Source organism: Puma concolor, chromosome D3 (assembly GCF_028749965.1).
Source record: "Puma concolor isolate L17-30 chromosome D3, mPumCon1.1.hap2, whole genome shotgun sequence".
NCBI classification, from domain to species: Eukaryota; Metazoa; Chordata; class Mammalia; order Carnivora; family Felidae; genus Puma; species Puma concolor.
In genome coordinates, this window is record NC_141678.1 from 24,729,450 (window position 1) to 24,753,580 (window position 24,131).

Sequence of the window (24,131 nt, forward strand, 5' to 3'; positions counted from 1 at the left end):
TCTCAGAGCCACCTCCTGTGTGCATCTGTGTACGTGGAGCTGAGATCGAGCACCCGTCCTCCAGTGGCTGGCATTTGCTGTATGGCATCTCAGAAAGGTCTCGTTCTGAAACTCTGCTCCCTATACACGTGTCCAACACACCCACCGCCCATATGCGCACATTCTCACACATAACAGCTGTCCTACGGGCCCCTCGAGTCACACACAAAGGGAGCGGTGTCCACTTGGTGGGAGCACAGAGCAGCTTTTACGTTTTCACTTGGTTACCTTTTGAACCGATTTAAATATTTGCCACAAGTATATTTTACTTCTACTTTTGCTGTTTTCACCAAGCAAAGCGCACATTGCTGCCAAATATTGGTATGGCTAACATTTCCATTAAGTGCTTGTCACAACGACACAATGACAGCTTCCATCTGCACAAAGGGCTTCACCTGTGCTCTCATCATCTGGTGCTCAGAGCAACCCTGTGCAGCTGGGATGGCTCTCTTTCCTGGACATATCTGGGCGCGTACACAATACGTATGTGTGTTCACAGAAGTTCACACCTGGGTCTCCCAGATTGCAGGGCTGCGGCCACCTCTACTGCAACAACTGTGTCCTTATGTGTCGACTTGGGCATTACTGATGTGGCAAGGCCAAATTGATGGCAGAGAGTTCCATGTCATCAGGGGAGGAGGACCCCATGGCCAACACTTTCTCAGCAAAGATTTCAAAACTCAAGAGCCCAAGTAATGGGGCCCTCCAATTGATTACACTCTTTCCGCTTCTTGCACACAGGCTATTGAACAGGCGGAAGTAAGACCTTCTCATTTGTTGGATTGCTGTGTTTACCAAGAGAAGAAAAGCTGGGAAAAAATCCCGTGTTCTTCCTCACAACACTTAAGTACAGACTAGATAATTCCAGGTCATAAGACGAGCAGAGTATTTACAAAGGGCTTTCAAGTTAAAATCGCACATCTGTTTTGGACCCCAGACACCAGGGCTTTTTGGTTTTTGATTCAAATGATCATCTGAACAAGGCACTTCAGAAGAAGAATTTTTATTTATTTCGCTATCTACATATTAATTAATTAACTAATATTTTTTGAGAGCACGAGAGCAAGCATGCGAGAAGGGGAGAGGGAGAGAGGGAGAGAGAGAATCCTAAGCAGGCTCCATGCTCAGCGTAGAGCCCAACACAGGGCTTGATCCTACTTCCCTGAGATCATAACCTGAGCCGAAATCAAGAGTCGGATGCTCAACCGACTGAGCCACCCAGATGCCCCAGAAGAGACATTTTATTATAATCTTAACAACCATAGCACATATCAGAACTTACTGCTTCTGTGTGTGTGTGTGTGTGTGTGTGTGTGTGTGTATTATGTGTGTATAGATTCCTGGCAGGTAAACAATCATTTGTCTTCAGATCAACAGAAGGTTTGTTCTCTGGTAACTGTTAGATAATAGTGTGGATTAACAATCTTGAGATGATACAGGGAAAAGCAATTTCTAGAGTAATAGACAAGAGAAGCATTTCCAGAGAGAGGAGTGTATGACAGTGACTTTGGCTTTCTGATGAGAAATGCTAATACCTGCAGGGCAGTGTCAACACGGAATGCTGGAGGGGCCACTCCCTAGTGTGGATTTGATCTAGTGGGTTTGACTTCACAGTGTGTGCTTGCTGGACCACATCCCCTGTGGTTGTAAAGTCTGGAAAATGATATGAGTGCACTCACAGGGAGGGATTTTCTGAGAATAGCCTTCACATTGTCCTTGTCCTCATGGGTGATTCTAGCACCTTCCTCCAGCATGCAGCTCACATTCTTCCCACCCATTGACTCTTGCTGGCCTATTCCCCACGTGCCCCACAGGGTTGAAGGATATGCCAGAGCAGCTTCTAGCTCTGCAGGAAGGCCATATGGTCCCTGAGGTCACCTTCCAGTCCCCCGCCCCCCACAGCAGGCCTCTCAGAAGTTTGCTTAAACCAAAGAGGGGGGCTTAATAAGGTTATGGGGATGAGGAGTCCCATGAAATCCAAGGCAAGCCTGGAACAGAAAAGGAAAGCAGTGGGGAGTCCCAGGGCTGCATGGGGCAGGCTGGTTCTCACCGCCACTCGGCCATCTGCTTCATGAACACTTCCTACTGCAGATGTCCAGTTTGCAGTTGAAAGTACAACACACTCCTTGCTGCCTGCTCTCAGTCCCAGAGTGGGAGAATGGCCCCTGGGCTCACATACAGCTTGCTGAGCTAGCCACAGGAAGTCACGCTCAGATCTCCCTGAACTCCAATGCACAAATGTTGGGGAAAGGAACCTGATTGGCCTAGCTCAGGACAGATGTCCACCTCTGGCCCAGTCAGCACTGGGGGTCGTCAGGTATGAACTTGGCACTGGGAACTCACGCCCGTGACCCTGTGGATCAGGGAGGCAGTTTCTAGAATAGAATCTTTACGATCAGGGCAGATGCCCCAGTGCTGCCTAGTATGCCACCACCTTCTCTCCTCCTGAAGGAATAGCCTGCTTTCCTGCTTTAAAGCCTCACATCTCTGCTTCTGGATTTTTCTCTTATGTCAGACAATGCATGGAATAGGATGCTTTTTCTCCAGCTTCGCCTTTCCTCGTTCTCCCTAAAAGTAAGCCCAAGGCTCCTTTTATCTTAAAGGTTCACTTCTAGTCTCTATTTAAAAAAAAAAACAAAAAACAGACAGTGTCTAGCAAATAATTTGCATGGGAAAATTTCAGAGGTCTCAGAAATCTTGAGTTCCCGAAGTCCCAGAGTTTCTGGGATTCTTGCTAAGTGGCTTCTGGGATAAATGGGTCTTTTTCAGCTACTGGCAGAGTGGCCGTGTAAAGCCTGGTGGGCATCCACGTTACTTATCATAGGCACATCTGTTCATATCTTTAAGACATGCCCTGCTGTGCAGCCCTGCGGTTCTCTAACCTGGGTGCGCCGGTCAGACGTGGCCTCTTGCAATCAGGAAGCCCCACGTGATAATACGCAGTGGCGGCAAATCGAGTAACTCTTGCTTCCTCAAGATTTGTCAATTACACAGAGGTCTTTGCTTTGCAAGAAGGGGCATTTTCCTGCCCCGATGTGATCCCACAGGGCTACTGGCATACGAGCTGCCTCACCGCCCTGTGCACCAGAAACCGAAGATGGGTCGGTCTCTCACGCACCATTTCTAGCTTCAGGGTTGCAGGCGGCTGGTCTTTGGCAAGGAATTGGTTACCAGCGCAAAAGAAGCCAGGAGATGCTTTCGGGGGGAGGAAGACAGAATGAGTTAGCAAGGGGTCTCGAGACATAAATAAAAGTGTGGAGCTTCAGTCACAACTGTCAGAGTGATGACGGAGAGTGTGTACTTGGAGAGAGCAGGAGGCCATACTTACAAATGAAAATCCTCTCCCGAGCCTCTTGCCAAGCCCTGTCCCTGAGAAGAGAATGGGCTCTGGCACAGCTCTGTGGTGCTTGATTCATGGGCCGTTTCCATCTCTTGGGGGAGAGCTGCATGTGAACAGCATTCTGCAGCCTGCCCGTGGCGATGGCATGATTTATATTCCCTGGAGTAGGCGGGGGCTGGGTTTCTCCTGGGGTCCCGGGAGCAGATGTTGGCAGGGCAGGTGGGCACCACAGACAAGCTGCGGCCCACCTGCTGGACCGTCCCCTCTCAGCCCCGCTCCAGGTCCCGTGCTGTCGTCCTCTACTGACTTTAACCTTTCGCCTTCATTGCTCTCTGTGACTGAGATGATCTAAACCTCAGCCATCCACCCAACTCCATGCAGGGGCTGGGGCGGGATCCAGCCTGGACTCCGGCCAGTAGGGAAGTGCCAGGTCAGGGGCCTGGAGCAAGAACAGAGACCTCTGCCTCTCTCGGAGGTCCAGGAGTAGAAAGGGCCAAGTCCGAGCCAGAAACCTTAGGCCTCAAGAGCCGCAGGAAAGAGGAGATAGTGTGGTGATCAGGCCCAGAGGGCAGGACAGATAGGCCAGCCAAGAGTCCTAAGCTGGGTCAATAGGACTGGAATGTGAGCAGAACGGGGAGAAGAGAGGTTTGGTGCATCCCCAGCTTGCCAGTGCTGGGCAGCTGACTGGGTCAGGAGTGCCCCCCTCCACTCCTCCTGCCTTGCCACCTGGCTCCCATCCTCTCCCCCGAGGCCTTCTGGTCTCCCCTTTGCTGAACCGTGACTACTGGTTTTATCTGCAGAGCCAACACTTCTCCACTGTTCCTTCTATTTCACAACACAGCCCTTGGAAGAGTGGCCAAAGCCAGGCCATGAGTCGAAGTGCTCCAGGGACCCTTTCTACACGACCCCTGGCTGTTTACTTATTCATACTCTCACCTTTATCCTCTCTCTCCCATCGCCTGCCGATTGTTCACTTAGCCTCTCTCTGTGTACACACATACACACCCATCTACATACACACACCACCGTGTCAATTTATTTTTTTGTGTTGCAGGGATTAGTGTGCCCATCTAGCACCTTCTCAGAGCTTTTCAGGGGCAGAGGCTTGTTTTCATTTGGAATAATCCCAGCCAAGAGCTGGGCACACACTGGTCACACAATGAATGTTTTTGAGGTTGGTTGACCTGATGACCAGATGGATGAATGTGTGGCACCAAAGTGTATCTTACCTTTCTAAATCCCTCTCAGGATTTGGTGCTAGCAGGATTTATTTTATTTTATTTAAGTTTAACTTACAGTATGTACCAGCCAGGACCAAAGCAGGAACAAGGAACCACGCTAATTCAAACAGGGATAATTTAAGATAAAGAATTGTTAAGTGTGGGGCACCTGGGTGGCTCAGTCAGTTAAGCGTCCGATTCTTGATCTCAGCTCAGGTCACGGTATCACAGTTGATGGGATCGAGCCCTGTGTCAGGCTCTGTGCTGACAGTGCAGAGCCTGCTTGGGATTCTCTCTCTCCCTCTCTCTGCCTCTCCGCCTGCCTTTTTCTCTCCCTCTAAATAAATGAACTTAAAAATCCTTATAAACTGTAACAGAGATTAGATTAGAGGGATTCGCTAGTGAAAGTATTCTAAAAAACACAGGAATCACAGATACAAGGAGCAGTCACTGCCCTTGAGGACTGAGACAGAGTGCCCAAGGAAGAGGGTCCCCACTCCCAACTGAGGGCTGAGATGTGGACCTGTTTGGAGAAGTTGCTGTGGTCTCACACTAGTGGAACTTGCTGGAAATCCACCCTCAGAATTTGCAAGCATATGCTCTCCAGGGTGCTGTGGAAAGGGAGATACCTTCATCTACTACAGAACCACCCAAGGAGTGGTTACCACGGGAGGCTGATGACCCCTGGGGGTGCCGGCTGCTGTGTTTTGCAGAAGTGGTGCTGTGGAGAAAGCCCCCCGTCCCCGCCGCTGCAGGAACGAGGTCCTGGAGAAACCTCTGGCAGGGCAAAAGCCAGATGCCAGAGAAACTGCTTGCACCCCATGAGCCGCACACTGGAGAAGCTACCCATGCAGAAGGAGCCAGACCCCAGGGAAGCTGCGCCTGCTTCAGGAGCCTGCTGAACCAGCACGCTGCAACCAGGAAGGCAAAACCTCTTCCTCCTCTATGTCTCTCCAGCGCCCTCTGCTGACAAAGCTCAAAACTGTGCCAGCTGGCCCTTAAATGGCCATGATCCATTATTTTGGAGCAGGCAATGAGGGATGAATTTGGAGCACAGAGGCAATAAATGGGTAACTGGCACACAGTAAAAGTTACTCTTTTGGTGTACGGTTCCATGAATTTTAATCCATATGTAGGTTTGTGTGACTGCCACCACAATCAGGATACAGAACACTTCCATCATCCTAAATAACTATTATCTTTTTCTTTAATGTTTATTTATTTTTGAGAGAGAGAGAGAGAGAGACAGTCCGAGCGGGGGAGGTGCAGAGAGGGTGCTCTGTACAGACAGAAGAGAGCCTGATGTAGGGCTTGAACCCATGAACTGCAAGATCATGACCTGAGCCAAAGTTGGACACTCAACCAACTGAACCTCCCAGGTGCCCCAAATAACTATATCTTTTGTAGCTCTACTGTATAACTCCCTCTACCCCTAATCCCCGGCAACCACTGATCAGTTCTTTGTCACTATGGTCTTTTCCTTTGGAGAATGTTCTATAAATAGAATCATACTATTTACATAACCTTTCAACACAGGCTTCTTTCATTCAACCTAAAATTTTTGAGTCTTCTGTATTGTTGACTGTATCAGCAGCTCATTTCCTCTTTATTACTGAGTATTCCATTGTATGGATATACTTGTTTGCTTACACTCATAGAAGAACCTTTGGGTTGGTTCCGGTTTGGGGCAATTACGACTAGAACTGCTTGAAACATTCACTGATTACTACCTGAGGGTTTGCAGGGTAAATAAGTTCATTTCCTCAGGAGTAGAATCTCTGGGTCATATAGTAAATATATCGTTCACTGTGTAAGAAACTTCAGAGCACATTCCAGAATGACTATACCCTTCTGCTTCCCCCACTTGAAGTAGATGAGCGTTCCAGTTCCTCCATCTTGTCAGCACCTGATATTGTCAGCATTGTCAGTATCTTGTCGTGGTTTAAATTTGCATTTCTCTTATGGCCAAGATACCGAACACCTCTTCATGTGCTTATTTCTTACATTGTGCCATTCTTACATTCTCTTTTGGTCTGTAGCTTGTCATCTTCTTCTCTCGACACTGTCTTTCACAGAGCATAAGTTTAATTTTTATGACATCAGTTCTATCAATTATTTCCTTATGTATGATGTTCTTGTAAAATGTTGAAGAAGTCTGTCATTAACCTTAGGTCACAAAATTTTCTCCTATATTTTCTTCTAAAAGTTCTAGAGTTTTACATTTTTATATTTAGATTTGTGATTCATTTTGAATTACTTTTTGTGTAAGGTGTAAAGTTTAGTCTGAGGTTCATTTTACAGGGCTCTCTCTCTCTCTCTCTCTCTTTTTTTTTTTTTTTTTTTTTGGTATGTGGATACCCAGTTGTCCCCAAGCCATTTATTGAAGACTCTCCTTCCTCTACTAAATTGTCTCTGCATTTTGTCAAAAGTTAATTGGCTGTATTCAGGTGTCTATTTTGGGGCTCTGTTCTGTTCCATTGATCTACATGTCCATAATTTTACTAATACCACACTCTCTTTGTGACTGTAACTTTATAGTAAGTCTTAAAATCTGTCAGTCATTCTTCCAGCTAAGTTATACTTCTTGAAAAAATTATTTTTTTAAGAAGAGAGCACAAGTAGGGGAGGGGTAGAGAGAGAGGGAGAGGGAGAAGGAGAATCTCAAGCAGGCTCCATGCTCAGCACAGAGCCCAATGTGGGCGCTTGATCTCATGACCACAAGTTCGTGACCTGAGCCAAAATCAAGATGCTTAACCAACTGAACCACCCAGGTGCCCCTCCTTCAGAATTGTTTTACCTGCTTTAGCTCATTTGTCTTTTTATATAAATTTTAGAATCAGCTTCTCTGTAGCTACAAAAATGTCTTGAGATTTTGACTGGAATTATGTTAAACTTGTAGATCAGTTTGGGGAAAATTGCTGTCTTTATTATATTGAATTAAAACCCATGAACATGATATGCCTCTCTGCTTATTTAGATCTTTGATTTCCTTCATCAGCATTTTGTAGTTTTCAGCCTACAAATCTTATGTATATATTTGCAAATTTTTTTAATGTTTACTTATTTATTTTGAGAGAGAGAGAGACAGAGAACAAGCAGGGGAGGGGCATAGGGAGAGGGAGAGAGAGAATCCCAAAATGGCTCCGTGCTGACAGCACGGAGCCTGATCTGGAGCTCGATCTCATGAACCATGAGATCATGACCTGAGCCGAAACCAAGAGTTGAATGTTTAACCGACTGAGCCACCCAGGTGCCCCTCTTGTATATATTTTGTTAGATTTATACCTACGTATTTCATTTTGGGAGCTATTATAAGTGAGATCATTTTTAAAATTTCAGTTTGGAATTGTTTGTTGCTAGTATGTAGAAATACTGACTTTTTGTGCATTGTTTTTTTTTTTTTTTAACATTTATTTGTTTATTCTTGAGAGAGAGAGAGAGAGAGAGAGAGCACGAGCCAGGGAAGGGCAGAGAGAGAGAGAGAGAGAGAGACAGAAAGACAGACAGACATAGAATCCCAAGCAGGCTCCGCACTGTCAGCATAGAGCCTGGTGTGGGGCTCGAACCCATGAACTATGAGATCATGACCTGAGCCAAAGTTGGATGCTTAACCAACTGAGCCACCCAGGCACCCCTTGTACATTGCTTTTATATCCTCCAACTTTATGAAACTCAATGGTTTTAGTAGTCTTTTTGTATATTCCTTAGCATTTTCTACATAGACAACACATGTCTTCTTTGAATAGATACTTTCTTTTCTTCCTTTCCAATCCATAGGACTTTTGTTTCTTTCTCTTGCCTTTTTGCACTGATAAGGACTTCCAGCTCTGTGTTGAATATGAATGGTGTGAACTGACATACTTACCTTGTCCCCAAGGTAAGTGTGATATTAGCTGCAGGCTTGTTGTAGTTGCTCTTTATCAGGTCGATGACATGTTCTTTTATATTGCTCATTTGCAAATTTTTATCATAAGTTGATGTCAGATTTTGTCATATGCTTTTCTGTATCAATTGATATAAACATGTATCTTTTTCTTTAGTCTGTTAATATGGTGGATTATATTGACTGATTTTTCAAATATTGAATAAGCCTTATGTTCCAGGATTAGCCCTATTCCCCTCTGACTGTAGTGTATAATTCTTTGTATATGTTGCCGAATTCTATTTGATGATGCTTTGTTGATTGTTTTTATGTCTGTTTTCACTTGATCTATGGAATATTGGTTTGTAGAGTTTTTTTCCTCATGTTATCTTTGTCCACTTTTGGTATCAGGGTAATACAGGCTGCATAAAATGAGCTGGAAAATGTTCTTTCCTCTAGTTGCCAGAAGTGATTGTGTAGAGTTAGTATTATTTCTTCTTTAAATGTTTGATAGAATTTACCATTGAAACCATCTGGACCTGGATGTCATTTTGGATAGTTTTCAACTATGAATATAATTCTTTGGTAGTTGTAGGACTATTCAGGTTATCTGTTTTATTTTGGATGAGTTTTAGTGGTTTGCGGTTTTTGAGTAATTAGTCCATTTCATCTAAGTTGTTGAATTCATATGTGTAGAGTTGTTTGTAGTATTCTCTTATTATCCTTTTAATTTCCTTGAGCTCACTAGTTAGGTTTCCTCTTTCATCTCTGATATTGATAATTTTTGCATTCCCTCTTATATACTTGGTCTATCTGGACAGAGGCTTATCAATTTTATTGATTTCTTTTAAAGAGAACCAACTTTTTGTTTCATTGATTTTTTTTTTTTTTTAAAGATTTGTTTTAGGGGCACCTGGGTGGCTCAGTCAGTTGAGTGTCCGACTTCAGGTCAGGTCATGATCTTGCAGTTTGTGAGTTTGAGCCCTGTGTTGGATTCTGTGTCTCCCTCTCTCTTTGCTCCTCTCCTACTTGCACTCTGTTTCTGTCTCTTTCTCAAAAATAAATAAAACATTAACAAAAAAATGTTTAAGGTTTGTTTTTCTCTTTTCAGTTTCATTGATTTCTGCTCTATTATTTTTTCCCTCTTGTTTTGGTTTGTTTTGCTTTTTTCCCCCTAGTTTCTGAAAGCTCAAGTTTAGATTATTAATATCAGATCTTTTTTCTTTTTTTGTTTTACATTTTTATTTTTAATTTTAAGTGGGCTCCATGTCCAATGTGGGGCTTGAACTCATGACCCTGAGATCAAGAGTCACATGCTATACCAACTGAGCTAGCCAAGCACCCCCAGATCTTTTTTCTAATATAAACACTTAATGCTATAAAGGTAACTCTAAGGCTTTATATATAGCCCACAGATTTTATGTTGTATTTTCAGTTTTTTTCAGCTAAAAATATTTTTTAATTTCCCTTAAGTCTTCTTTGACAGTTATTTAGAAGTGTTGCTTAGTTTCCAAGTGTTTGGAGATCTCCCTGTTATCTTTCTTTTCTCACTTTCAAATCTAATTCCATGGTGGGCAGAAGACATGTTTTGCAAATTTGCAATTATTTTAAATTTGTTAAGGTTTGTTTTACCACCCAGGGTATGGCCTATCTTGGGGAATGTTCTGTATGCATTTGACAAGAATTTATATTCTGCTGTTATTGGGTGTAGTGTTCTCTAAATGTCAGTTTTATTCAGTCAGTTGATGATGTTGTTCAATTCTTCTATAATTTTGTTGATTTTCTGTTTACCAATTCTGTCAGCTAGTGAGAAAAGTATGTGGAAAGCCTCTGCCAATTCAGCCACTTCTTTCAGTTCTGTCAGTTTTTGCATCATGTATTTTGAAACTCTGTTGATAGGTAAATACACACTTAGAATCATTTTATGTTCTTGGTGAGTTGGATCTTTTGTCATTGTGTAATATTTCTCTCTATTCCTGGTAGTTTTCTTAGCTCTGAAGTCTAATTTGATCTTCATATACATAACCATTCCAGCTTTGTTGTTTTTTAATTTTTTTAACATTTAGTAATTTTTGGGAAACAGAGAAGGAGTGTGAGCAGGGGAGGGGCAGAGAGAGAGGGAGATACAAATCTGAAGCAGGCTCCAGGCTCTGAGCTGTCAGCACAGAGCCCAACTTGGGGCTCAAACCCACAAACTGTGAGATTATGATCTGAGCTGAAGTTGGATGCTTAACTGACAGAGCCACCCAGGCACCCCAGCTTTGTTTTTTTGTTTTTTTGTTTTTGTTTTTGTTTTTTTTTCAACATTTATTTATTTTTGGGACAGAGAGAGACAGAGCATGAATGGGGGAGGGGCAGAGAGAGAGGGAGACACAGAATTGGAAGCAGGCTCCAGGCTCTGAGCCATCAGCCCAGAGCCCGACGCGGGGCTCGAACTCATGGACCGCGAGATCGTGACCTGGCTGAAGTCGGACGCTTAACTGACTGCGCCACCCAGGCGCCCTAACCCCAGCTTTGTATTGAATAGTGTTTGCATGGTATATCTTTTTATATCTTTTTACTTTTAACTTACCTATATCATTTTATTCAAAGTGAATTTCTTGTAGAAGCATTTAATTGGGTCATGTTTTTTAATTCCATTCTGTTGATGTCATGTTTAGACCATTTATATTTAATATAATTATTGATACCTGTTGATTTATGTATGTCATATTAATATTTGTTTTGTTTTTCAATTTACATTACTCTGTTTTCTCTTCCTTCTTTTGGGTTACTTGAACTTTTTTTAAAAACCTATTGTAATGTATCTCTTATATCTTTGACTAGATCTCTTTTTATAGCTCTTTAATGGTTGCTCCAGAGATTATAATATACATACTTTTCACAGTCTGCAAGCTCCATACTACTGATATTTTATTAATTCAAGTGAAATGTAGAAATCTTACCACCGTGGAGTGACCTTTCCCTCCACCCTCATCTTGCATTTGTCTTGTATACTGCATCTACATACGTTAAGATTCCATCAAACAGTGTTAGGAGAAGAATAGTCTATTATGTTTACTCAGACATTTAATATTTGTTACTCTCCCTTCTTCCCTGATGTTCCTTGTTTCCTTCTGGTATCATTTCCCTTCTGTCTGAATAAGTTTCTTTAACAATTATTTTAGTGTAGGTCAGCTATTAATGAATTCTCTTACTTTTTGTATCAGTTATATATTGCTGAATAACAAATTCCCAAAAATTTAGTGGCTTAAACAATAAAAATTTATTATCCCACCACTTCTATGGGTCAGGACCCTGGCATGGCTTAGTTTGGTCCTCTGTTTCAGAGTCTGTCTTGAGGCTGTAATCAAAGTATTAGTTACAGTTGAGGTTTTGTCTAAATGCTTGACTGGAGAAGAATCCATTTCCAAGCTTACCTGATTATTGGCAGCATTTATTTCTTTTTAGCCTGTTGGACTGAGAGTCTCAGCTCCTTCCTGGCTGTTGGCCAAACACTGTGCTGGATTACTTGCCATGTAGTCCTCCCCAACATGGCTGCTTACCTCAGCCGTGTACAAACCAAGAGGCAGTAGAAGTTAGAGTCTTATATAACATAATCACAGAAGTGACACCTATCACTGTGCCATATTCTGTTGGTTAGAGGAAAGTCATAGGTCCTACCCACCCTCAGGGAGGGGATAGATTGCATAGGCATGAACAAGAGAGTATGTCTGTAACCTCCAGGTGCCAGTTTTCCTTCAACTGAGAATGTTTTTATTTCACTATCGTTTATGAAGGATATTTTCACTGGACATGGAATTCTAGGTTGGCCATGCTTTTTTTTTTTTTCAACATTTAAAAAATAAATTTCCATTTCCTTCTGAGTATCCACGGTCTCTGATGAGAAATCCTCAGTTGTTTGAATTATTATTTTCCCTATGCATAATGCATATTTTATCTCTGGTTCCTTTCAAGATTTTTTTTTCTTTGTCTTTAGTTGTCTGCCATTTAATATGATGCATCTGGTCATGCATTTCCCTTGGTTTATTCTGTTTGTGGTTCACTCAGCTTCTTGATCTATAGATTTATGTCTGACACCAAATTTGGGAAATTTTCATTCATTATTCCCTCCATGTTTTTCTGCTCTACACTCTTTCTCCTCTCATTCGTGGGCTCTGAATACATAAACGTTAGGTCTTTTGGTATAGAACCACAGGTCCCTTGGGTTTGTCCATTTTACAGAAAACAAAACAAAACAAACACAACTCTCTTTTTTTTCTATTGATCAGATTGGATCATCTCTATTGCTTTTCTATCTTTAGGTCCATCGATTTTCTTCTCTTATCTCCATTCTGCTGTTGAGCCCCTACTGTGAGGTTTCATTTCAGTTATTTGTTTTTAGTTCCAAATTTTTCATTTGCTCCTTTTTAAAAAAAATATATTATTATTATTTTTAAGTAGGTACCATGCCCAACATGGGGCCTGAACTCACAGCTCTGAGATCAAGAGTTGTGTGTTCTACCAACTGAGCCAGCCAGGTGCCCTTCATTTGCTCCTTTCTAATAGCTCATGTGCTTTGTTGAGATCTTCTTTCTTGCCGTCTTTGCAAGAGTCTTGCCCTTATGTGTAGCACTTTTAAATAGTTGCTTTGAGGTCTTTGGCAAACAGTTCCAACATTTGTGTTATCCTAGCACAATTCCAAAAGGCATCTGGTGATTGCTTTTTCCCCTGCAAGTTGAGATTTTCCTAGTTATCCAGATGCTGAGTAATTTGGGATTATATCCTGGACATTTTGAATTATGTTATTGAATTGTGTTAAACTCTGGGTCTTGTTTGACTCCTATGGAGGATATTGGTGTTTTTGTTTAGGTACGCAGTTGGGATTCAGGTCATAAGCTGTGACCAGCTTTCATTGTAAATTCCATTTTCAAAGTTTTTACCATGCTCCTCAAGTCTGCCCCACAGGTGCACTGTTCAGTGGCCTGTTCAGGAACTGGGCAGCGGCCCATCTTGTGTTTAGGTTCTCATAATCTTTAGGGTCAGATCTATACATGTGCAACTTGGGGTGAATCCAGGAATTCATAAACAACTATATGTGTTCCCTTTCCTCAATTCCTCCCTGTGTTGTCACCAGTGGTTTTCAATTCCCCAGGGCTCTTCTTGTTGGCCCACTCATCAAAAAGCTGGAGCTTTATTTACACTGTCACCCCACCCCTTCACTACACCTTTCCTGCAGGGCCTTTCACATCATGGACCGAGGGTCAGTGGGAGAAAGGAAGAGAAAAAGCAGAGGGGTTACCCTGCCCTTATGGGGCCACATTTCCTCCGGTTACACCCAAAGTTTTCCTTTCCCTTAGAGTTGGACTCCTTCCCGCCCTCACTGCTGCTCTCACTGCCACTACTAACTCAGGAACGTTTGTGGCCTAGAACATGAGAACAGAGATGAGAGAATAAGAAAAAGGGGTGGCTTTTTTCTGTTCTCTCTGAGTAAGAAATATAGGGCTCCTCCCAGAGCTTTGTCTGTTCCCACTGATGCCCACTTCTGTGTTTTGGGCTGCATGCAGACCTGGCTGAGGGATTCCAGAGACAGAACAATGTGAAGCTCACTATTGATTTGGTGGCACTTTAGTTTCTGGTCTTCTTCCCCAATCTGCCTGATATTATTTACTTTTCACATTCCTCAGATAGCTGTTTCATGCAGTCTATCCATGGTTTAGAGTTGTATCCAGCAGGAAGGATGGGGTGGAATGTGCTTACTCTGTTTTACCTGGAGCCAGAACCCAGTATAGCAGGATATTTATAAAAAATACTTAGTAACATTTGTTGAGTGAACAAATGAATGAGGCATCAGAGAGTTGATCCTGACCTCTCCCCTGAGCACCAGACCTGGATTTCCATAGCCTACAGGCATTCTGGAAGGAAGTGTCTAAATAACTGAGTCAACATCTGTATACTTGGTGTCACCAACTACCCTTCTTGTCTGCATGTTCAGCATGTCCAAACTGAACCCACTCCTCTTCCCCCTAAGACCAACTTCTTTCAGTTTCTCCATTTGCCACCAGTTGCCCATCCGCCATATTTTAACTGCTACTTGTCCCTTCCGTGAGTTGCCCAGGCAAATAAGTTCTCTTTCTAGTAACATTTCTCCTGTCAGTTTAACCTTGCCACCCTAGTTCATATGTCTGGACTAACGGGGCTGGCCCAACCACAGGACAAGCCAGAACCATGTTGGTGACAATATAGAGAAACAAAAGTCGGGGGAGCCAGCCCAGACAGTCTGTTTCTACAGGGAACAGAGGCTTAGAGCAGAAGAAGGAGCTCCTATCAAGATTTCAGAGCCCAGAGCTCTATGGAAAACTCACTTCACCTGGCTTGTTGAAGCCCAGGCACCTTAATGTATTATTAGCACAGTAGCTCCCAAGAATGGGGCTTCTGGTGGGTTCCCGGGGCTGATCAGGCTTCAGTGAGCTTAACCCTGGGCCTTCAGGGCTGCTTCTGAGTGGGTGCTGGTAATAGCCACCCAACTATCCCACATTCTCCTCTCTGGGCCTGTTGACTGTCTCCCAAAAAAGCAGCCCTGAGCCCATCACCCCATGTTCAGAGGCCTGGGCTGACAGTTCTCAACTGCCTTCCAAGTTCCAAGCCCTCCACCATTTATTCCTCCTCCTCTCCCACTCGTACCCTCTGCTCCAGCTCAGCTGGACTATCTCCTTGGCCCCAAAGAGCCCCCACACTACCTTGTCTCCACACCTTTGCTCATCCCACTTTCTGTGCCAGGAAGCACTCCCCCCAAGTCTTTACCTATCAAAGTTGTATTCTTCAAGATGCCTCTCAGCTGCAGCAGATTCTTTTATGCCCTCCCTGTCTTGGTCGTAGGCTGGTACCCTCCATGTGCTCCTTCATAATCCACCTTAGCTGGTAGCCACTAGTCATATGAGCTTATAAGTGCCTTGAAGACAGGTATGGTGTGACCCTCCTCTGTTTAGCCTCTGCAGTCCTTGCACATGGGTCCTGCCCAGTAATCTGTGGAGTCAGAGTGAATGGAATCGGACTAGGTGACGTGCCATCTCTAGAAGGTCTCTCAGAGAGATGGGGGGTGGCGGTGGTGACTGTGACACGAAGGCACTCTTGGGATCCCTGCTGTAGAGACGAGGCTTGTTTTGTACATGGAAGATTCCTTTGTCTGTGACATCGCCTGTTTGTTTTTCCCTTCGGTGTTAATACTCTGAAGGGTCAGAAAATAGGAAACAACCCCATTAAGCATGAGATTCTGAGGGCTCTGTCTGCGGCTGACAGCAAGAGTGGAACTGCAAGATAATGGAGGCTGATACTGGTTCCGGCCAATTCTTCTCCCTTTTGCAAAGCACCGAATGACAAGCAGATTTCTCAGCTCCAAGCAGGCAGTCGCATTCAGATGATGAATGTGTCCCTGGACAGAGGAGCTTGTTGAGTGATATTTACCAGGGTCTCTGTGAAGGGCCCTCGGCCCCCAAGGGAGCATTTCAAACCTTCAGCTGCTCGCCTGTTCAGCTGCTGCCCGTGGGCGGAGAGAGGAATTAAACCTCACTCCCTGCTCTCCAGCAGGGTGGAAGCCAGGGTGATTTGTTTAGGTGCTCAGATGGTTCCTGCTTTCTCTTGCTTCCCATATTCACCCCTGCCCCCACCTAGCCAAACGCCAGCTGGGAGTGACAGGCCTGGAGCCTTAGAGGGGAGAGGATGAGTGGGGAAGGCGACACCTAAGACCTGGGCTCACGCCTGGCTCTACCACTTGGGGCTCCTTGGCCAAGTTCCTTGGCTTCTCTGAACTCAGTCTCCTCAGAAGTAAGTTGGAGACAAGAAGAGCCATGTCACAGACAATAAAATGGAGAATACTTTGCATATTAAGAAGTGCTCTCTGGCTCACGCCATTCATTCATTCACCAGTGCTGGCTTTGAAGTGCTGTCCAGATAGTGTGCGCCCGGAAGGAGAGCGGGCTAATGGCTGTACCAGCTGTTGGCATGGTTCTGGGGTGAAGCCGAGTAGCTGGCCCGCAAAGCATACCTCTGTGCTGTCTTTGAAGACTGCTCCACTCCCTTTAGGGCTTCAGTCCTTGGGAACCTTTCCCAGGGACCAGGCCTTTGCACGACCTTCTGTAAGGAACATGGCTGAATCGGGGCTCTGGTGCCTAATTACCGGCTGTTAGTGTGGGTTCTCCAGAGAAATGGAACGGATAGGGCAACACACACACACACACACTCAAGAAATTGGCTCACATGGTAAAGAAGGCCGAGAAGTCCCAAGATCTGCCATCAGCAAGCTAGGGACTCAGGAGAGCCAATGGAGTAAGTTCCAGTCTGAGTCCAGGTCTGAAGGCAGGAGAAGACTAATGGCCCAGCTTGAAGACAGTCAGGGAGAGATGGAATTCTCTCTTACTCAGCCTCTGTGTTCTGTTCAGGCCCTCAGCGGATTGGACGGGGCTCCCACACGGTGGCCAGGGCAGTTTGCTTTCCTCAGTCTTCAGATTCAGATGTCAACCTCATCCAGAAACACCCCCACAGATACACCCAGAGTCATCCCGGGGGGACCCAGTCAAGTTGGCCCATCACACCAGGCTTAACATTCACACAGAGCATTCAGGCTTTTCGGGCAGCTTCTCACACTGTGTGGCTCCATAACGACCCAGTGAGGGGCTCATTGCCCTTCCTGTCATGACATTCTGATGTCACAGGTTCACCAGCCTGTTTTAAGCAGGTCAAGGTCACCTTAAACCCACGTGTTGATGTGCAGAGCCTGTTCCCTCTGGATTCCGGGATGCCCATCCCTCTCTAGGCCCCACTTCTGCAGCATTGAGAGGTTTGTGCCTGGCGGCTGTCTTCTTCCTCCAGGGCCCTGATGCCCTCCTCTCTTCCACCCTGGTTCTTAGTCAGCAGGAGACCTCAAACAGAGTCATTGTCTGGGCAGCACAAAGTCTGAGTGTGACTCTTATGCTAAGGCGGGCAGGCAGGGCTGCTGTATCAGCCTCAAGGCCCTATGAGGTGTGGCGACACCTGTGAGGTGTGAGGGGGACGGGCCCCAGATGGGCAGCGCTGCCTCAGATGCACTCGCTCCTTCGCCCACTTTCTGGGTCACGTTGGGCCACAAGTACTCAGCGTTTACAGTTCATAAGCCTTTTGTCATTTTAATCGTGCTGATGAATCGAGGCACTCCTGTGTATTTCTGTTTATTTAAAACCCATTGTAGATGTTCTATTGCAGTCTGTCACAGGGGAAATATGAATTTATTAATTTGAAAATTGTAGTCTCCTCATGGTGAGCTTGCCAAATGGGCCCCAATCAGCAACGCTTCTCAAGCCTCCATTTCAAACAGTGCCCGCTCTGCCTGGCATTATAGCCACTTGTACGTGTATCCGTCTCCTTGCGGGGAAATTGCCTTTTCAGGCCGTGTGTCCCGTAGGCCCGGCATGGTGCCTGGCGCACGTGAGGCTCTCAGTTACCGTTTCTGGAATGGGCTTGACTGGAACGTGGGTTGGGGAGTTTGCACACCGCCACACCCACCCGGGCTCTGCTCCAGCTGTTGAGCACTTTTGGGTGTCTGTTGGATGCCGGGAGCGCGACACTGGTTCAGGCACAGCATCTACTGTCGATAGAGCTCACAGCCAAGTTGGGGCGACAGCCAGCAACGACCAGCCACAGTGCATCTCGAGAAGCCCTAGATGGAGGAGGGAAGAGGGCCACAGGGACACCGAGGGGGCACCGGGCGATGCCGCCTCAGGGAGGCCCTGAGTACCAGGCCTGCGCGGGGCAGGGAAGTGGCACGGGCCCTCGAGCAGACTTCCACAGCTGAGCGCGTCTTTCTCCGATTGGCTGACCCCGCGATTTCCCTTGCAGGCCCTGTGCCAGCAGTGAGACAGAGAGCGAAGCCGGAGACCTCACGGACCAGCAGTTTGAAGAGATGAACAACAAGCTCAACTCGGTTACCGACCCCACTGGCTTTCTGCGGATGGTTCGCCGCAATAACCTCTTTAACAGGTGCGTGCGGGCTCTGTCCTCCAGCCCGGTTGCAGGATCACACTGACGCTCCTTCCAGCCGTTTGGGCTTCTGGCCCGTGTCATGAGTTTCCAATGAGTTTCCACAGCCCCGTGCTCGTCAGGGCCTCGGGGCCACAGCAGCACCTCTGGGTCGAGCGAGGAAACAGTGACAGGCTAGATGTGAGAATCTGCGTTTGTGTGGGATGGGAGGCCCCTCTTCACGTAGCAGAGAGCCACCCGGCCGCCCGAGCAGCAGGCAGAAGCCACACAGAGCAGAGCCACCTACTTCTGGGCCACTTTTGTCAGTAACCTGTGGGCCAGACGCCGGAGATCGAGGGGAGCCACGGAGAGCAGGGATGCCAGCCTTCCTGGGGGAGAACTTGTCCAGACCCCAGCCCACCCATCCACCCTGAGACCCAGTCTCTCCAGTACTTGACCAAATAGGGCTTGAAACTGCCAACCCGCACACCCCCGTCTTTTCATCATGGGTAATAACCGAGCTACATCCAGATAAACGGGGGCAGGCAGTTGGGCGGTGAGGGGCAACTGTCCCGTTTTCATTTGGTTGCCCAGCCACAGTCAGATAAACTTTTCCAGAAAGACATCCCAGACACTTGGGTCCCTGGCACAGCCTTGACTTTAAAGGGCAGCAGGTCGAGCCTGGAACGCAGGAGGGAAGTGACTGTACCCTGCCTGGCGGCCCTGCTCTGTGGGCTGTGGTGTGCCCTGTCCGCTCCTGCTGCAGGCCCTGGTTTCCTCCCGTTATTGTGCTGTCGGGGTGACAAATGTGTGTTTACTTTCCCAGGGGCTTGCTGAATGGGATGGAAGCCAAGGGCCAGGGATGTAGGAATTCGCAGCTTGGTTGAAGGAGACAACTTTAAGCTGGTTCATTGCCCCGTCCTTTTAGTTTTGTGTAGGGACATAGCCAGGTGGGAGGAGGCAGAGGACCGGGCCTGGGCTCATGTCCCCTTCTGCCAGGGTCTCCGCCTGGGAAACAGGTGACTCTTGACTGCCAGGTGTGGCCATTGTGGTTGGGGACCACGGCGTGAAGGGCTAGGGTTCTGCTTTTGCCGCTCGCCAGCTGTGTGAACACTGTCAGGCCGTTTCCTCATCACCGGAATGGGGACAGACTTTCTACCTTGAAGGGTTCCCTTAACATGGGTACTAAAGGAGCTAACGTATAAATAACATACTGACAGACTTCCTAATGCATAGGAAGTGCCATACACCTGCTGGCTGTACTGTTTTGAGTAAAGTGGGAAGGACAGTGCTAAGCTTGAATTCCTAAGATAAGGTGGGGGGATAAACTTGGGAAGGGATGAGATTTGCGTGCAGCAGGTGGGGGCCACCTAGGGGTGTGGCCTCACCTCCTCTTCCCCTTCCTCTTCCAATGGCACCACATGTCTTTCACGTGAGAGAATGCCAAAGGCAGGCCATCAGGCATCCGTGGCCAGCCTGATCACAGGCCTGCCAGCGGTCGGGAGCCCCTCGTCCGGGGCTTTGGGCATATGTTAAGAAAGGCGTCAGACCAGGTATACCTGAGATCCTAGTTCATCATCCCTGGGTGTGAAGTGGTGTGAATTGTGGATCATGGAGCTGATCGTTTGGGAAAATGGTTTTTGTCCTTCAGATCTGTTCTAACATGGGTCCTATGAGCACAATCAATACTATGGATTAATTTGTGGGTTCATTTAAACAATGCAATCTCAGCCTTGGGCTGGGTGGGGAGCCTGGGCCTCACTGCCCACTGCTCTACGCTTAGTTCCCTCAGCAGCATCCACAGATACTTCTGATCCTCACCTCCTAGAGGTTTCTGAGGGCAGATTGCATGAGGGAGACAGCCTGTGTTTGTTCAGCTTCCACGCAGCAAGCCCATGAGGCCTAGGACAGTTTGCCATGCCAGGTCCCCTCTGCCGCGCCCCCCCCGATGCACCCGGGAAGGAGGCTCTGGCTTTCTTTTTTTTTTTTAATTTTTTTTTTTTCAACGTTCTTTATTTATTTTTGGGACAGAGAGAGACAGAGCATGAACGGGGGAGGGGCAGAGAGAGAGGGAGACACAGAATCAGAAACAGGCTCCAGGCTCTAAGTCATCAGCCCAGAGCCTGACGCGGGGCTCGAACTCATGGACCGTGAGATCGTGACCTGGCTGAAGTCGGACGCTTAACCGACTGCGCCACCCAGCCGCCCCATGGAGGCTCTGACTTTCATCCAAGGGGAGCAGAGCTAAGGGAGGGACCACAGAGGCCAAGGTGTCCTTGTCAGCTGGAGCAGCGCAGGCCCTTGCGTGCATCCAGTCCAGCCTTGCATTTCACAGCTGAGGGGCACACGTGGGCCAGGGGCTGGAGACCTGCACAGGAGCAGTGCCAAAGCTGGATTTCAGGTCACTCCTCCCAGCTGCTCTGCCAGCCTGCACCCCCCACACATTCCTTGCACCTCGACGGCTGCCGTGTGCCCTGCCCTGGGGTCCCAGGCCTTCCTCTCTGCCCCTTCCATGTCCAGCAATGTCATTGAGGAGGTGAGCTGGTTTGTCTCTGAACAGAAACGGCTAAAAAGTGGCTTTTCTGCAGACGCCTGATCCTGACTAAGGGCTTGCAGAGTGCTCCCTTCCCCACTCTCCCCACCCCACCCCCCAGGAGCCCGCAGAGGTGAAGTGGAGGCAGCCATGTGTGTGGGGCCTTGTGCACTGGGGCAGCACCAGCTCCCCTCCCTGGGGCTCTCTGGCTCAGTGATTCGTGGGCTCTTTGGCCTTTTTGTTCCGGGATGGTTTGCTGGCCTGGTTTGGCAACGAGGCTGCCACGGCTGGTGCAAGTCACGTGAGACCTGGCATCAGAGTCTTCTCTCTTGCCTCCCCAGGACTGGCTCTTTGTTCTGTCTTTGAGTTTGAGGTCTCCATATCCACCGTTTTTCTTGTTGCCTGTGCACTTTGGTAGAAAACACTGCTTGAGCGCAGGGCAGGGACCACTAATGAGAAAAAAGGAGGACTCTTCTCTTGTTTAGCACCCTGACCCTGGTGCAGGCCCACACGACAGAGCTGCAGGCCTCAGAGAGGCTGCCCCTTATCCTGCAGAGTGTTCTGGAACTTATGCTGAAGACTGGAAGGCCAGTGCCCGTGTGCATGTGGCGGGGGGTATGTGTGTATGAGGAGTGTGTGTGCATACACGTGTGTGTGCACATACACACACACACATATGTGGGGCCGAACCTGGGAGCAGTCAGATCACAATTGCTACAGGAAAGCGGAGGAAGAATTGGACAGCTTTCGACTGCATAATGGATTCAAGGTCCAAGGGCAGTGCCTTGGCATTGAAGGTGCACCCATCCAGGATCAATGAGGACAGGTCTCCCAGAGAGGAATGTCCTCCTTTCTGTTGCTACCATTGGTATAGTGTGCACCATATGTCTTTACTTTTCCACATGTATGGCTGTGTGTGACACGGTGTGCCAAGGGGCTTCCCTGTTGTCCAGAGATGAGTGGCTAGAGCCTAAACAGTGGACAAAGAAGTGTTAAGTGTCCTCATTCTAGAGATAGGTGCCACAAGGCGCCAGGGCCCTCCCTCAGGTCTCTGCAACCTCTAGCCAGCACCCTAGCCACACACCCACTGCCTCTAAAAGAAGACAGGTAGGGGAATTGGCAAGTGAGGGTCCTGGGCCTGGTCAGAGTGCCCCAAGAGAGTCCCTCACAAAGGCTGGGTTCCTGTAAAGAAGAGGAGAGGTGTCACCATCCCATAGAAACCAGCCCCCTGTGAGTGTCGGGGCAGGAAGAGGAGAGCCTAAAGGAAGGCCCCGGCAAGAGTGGGCAGGCCATGGTGTGGTCTGCACGGCCATATCTAGTGTGGCTCTGGCACAGGCCTTTTCCAATAGGTATATCATGTGGACTCGGCCACTGAGGGGCTGCCTGTTGGGCAGAGGACCTCAGCAATGAGTCACGGGCTGTGTAGCCTGGGGCAGTACTGGGGGACTGTCCCCCCCCAGATCTGACTGCCCCATGTTGGGGACAGGGAGTCACCTGGAGGGGCATCAACAGCACTTGATTCCTCCCCCACCCCCGCCCTCAACCCCAGAGAGTCAGGCCTTGGCAGTGGGGAGGGAGGAGGGCTCCAGAGCCTGCCCTGCCCTTCAACTTCATGAGCAAAAGCCTGGTCTGCGGGGGAGGTGAGATGGGATGAGATGTGCACTGGACAAGAGGCTGGGGACCACTTCTGCCCCAGATTCCTAGAGGCCTGGGGAAGAGCAGGGACCGGAGAGGAATAAAGCTGACTCTGTAAGGTCAGCCCAGTCAGTACACCGGAGAGTGCACAAACCCATGTTTCTCTGCATCTGTGTCATGCATGGGTCTGCATGGACATGTGCTTACAGTTCTTTATAAGCATCCATATCACACCTGCCTCTGGCACCTCCCCGAAGCAGGCCGCAGCAATGCCACAACGGTCTGCAGCAGACTGGGAGGCCCCGTACAGACGGTGTTCTGGTTATGCCTGTGTTCCGTCCGCCTGGGCATTTTTCTGTGGTGCAGCAGAGTGAGGGATGGGGGAGGGGACTTAGGGCTCTGGGGCTAGGCAGACCTGGATTTGGGAACTTTTATTAGTGGGTGACCTTGAGCCTTTTATCTGGAAAATGGCGATGACAGTGGGAGTTGTCAGGAGGGTGCCATCAGTGTGGTGATAGAAAGACAGATCTGCTGTGTAGTAAGCAGTTTCTTTCTCTCCCCACCTGGGTCTGAGGTTCCTATGGCACCAAAGGCCCATTTTGTGTGTGTGTGCATGGCGGTTGGGGTGGGGGGTGGTGAACTGACTCTCCACCCCAGAACCTGACTGGATAGCTTGATGCTTCCTTCCCTTACAGCCTCTCTCTGTCCCCCAAATACCAGAAAGACTGAATAAACGATGCAGACCCAATGAAATGTCTATTATAGCCACAGCCCTGACCTTGAGCCTCGAGGTTCCAAACTCGCAGCTTCTGGCTGGTGTCCCGCCAGCCCTGCCCTCTGCTCTTTGGTGGTGGCCCCGTGACTCTGGGCCAGGACTCTATTCTGCTCTCTTGCTGGCACCAACAAGGGGGCTGAGCGTTCTCCCCAACTCTGAGCTGGGCCAGCCCCTCTGTGTCTCCCCCTGCCCAGAGGCCTTCCTGCCAACAGCTGTTGCAGAGGTGGGTCTCGTCACCGGGCCTCAAGCAGGAGCCCCTGTCCTGGCGTCCAACCGAATGGTAGGCACAGCTAGCCAGCCCTCCTCGAGGCTCCTGCCTGTCCAGTTCCACTGCCGCGAGGCATCTGCCAGGTTAACACATGGGCCCCCCACGCCCCGGTCTGTGCTTCTCCGCAGGCGGCACAGATACAAGTGAGGTGCCACTGTGACATCTGGAATGCTCTACCAGAAGTCACTGTACAGTGATGCCTACCAGGTAGTGACAAGTTTATTCAAAATGCAAAAGGATTCCCCGCACGTTGCCCCTAACCATCAAGCTTACCAATATATAAGGCACAATTTAATTTATAAATAATGTTTTGTCACTTGTTTATTCACTTTCTTGTTCCAGGACTTACTTAAGACAGTTTTACCAAAATATACAAATGCCACCAGATCATAGAGAAATAAATGGAGGAGAACAGCACGAGAGAGGGCAAATAAAGGTAGAGGAAGGGGAATAAAAGTTATATATGGAACATGTGCCAAAGCAGAGAGGT

The 24,131-nt window shown here is 47.6% G+C and overlaps 1 protein-coding gene across 4 annotated transcripts in view; it reads left to right on the top strand.

Moving 5' to 3' along the window:
* TTC28 (tetratricopeptide repeat domain 28) overlaps nucleotides 1–24,131 on the top strand; it is a 640,216-nt gene that overhangs the window by 575,071 nt on the left and 41,014 nt on the right. For all 4 annotated transcript variants that reach the window (XM_086682176.1, XM_086682177.1, XM_086682178.1 and 1 more), the window contains one exon: nucleotides 18,311–18,451. In XM_086682176.1, the coding sequence (XP_086538302.1) occupies nucleotides 18,311–18,451 (141 nt within the window). The remainder of the gene's footprint in view (nucleotides 1–18,310; nucleotides 18,452–24,131) is intronic.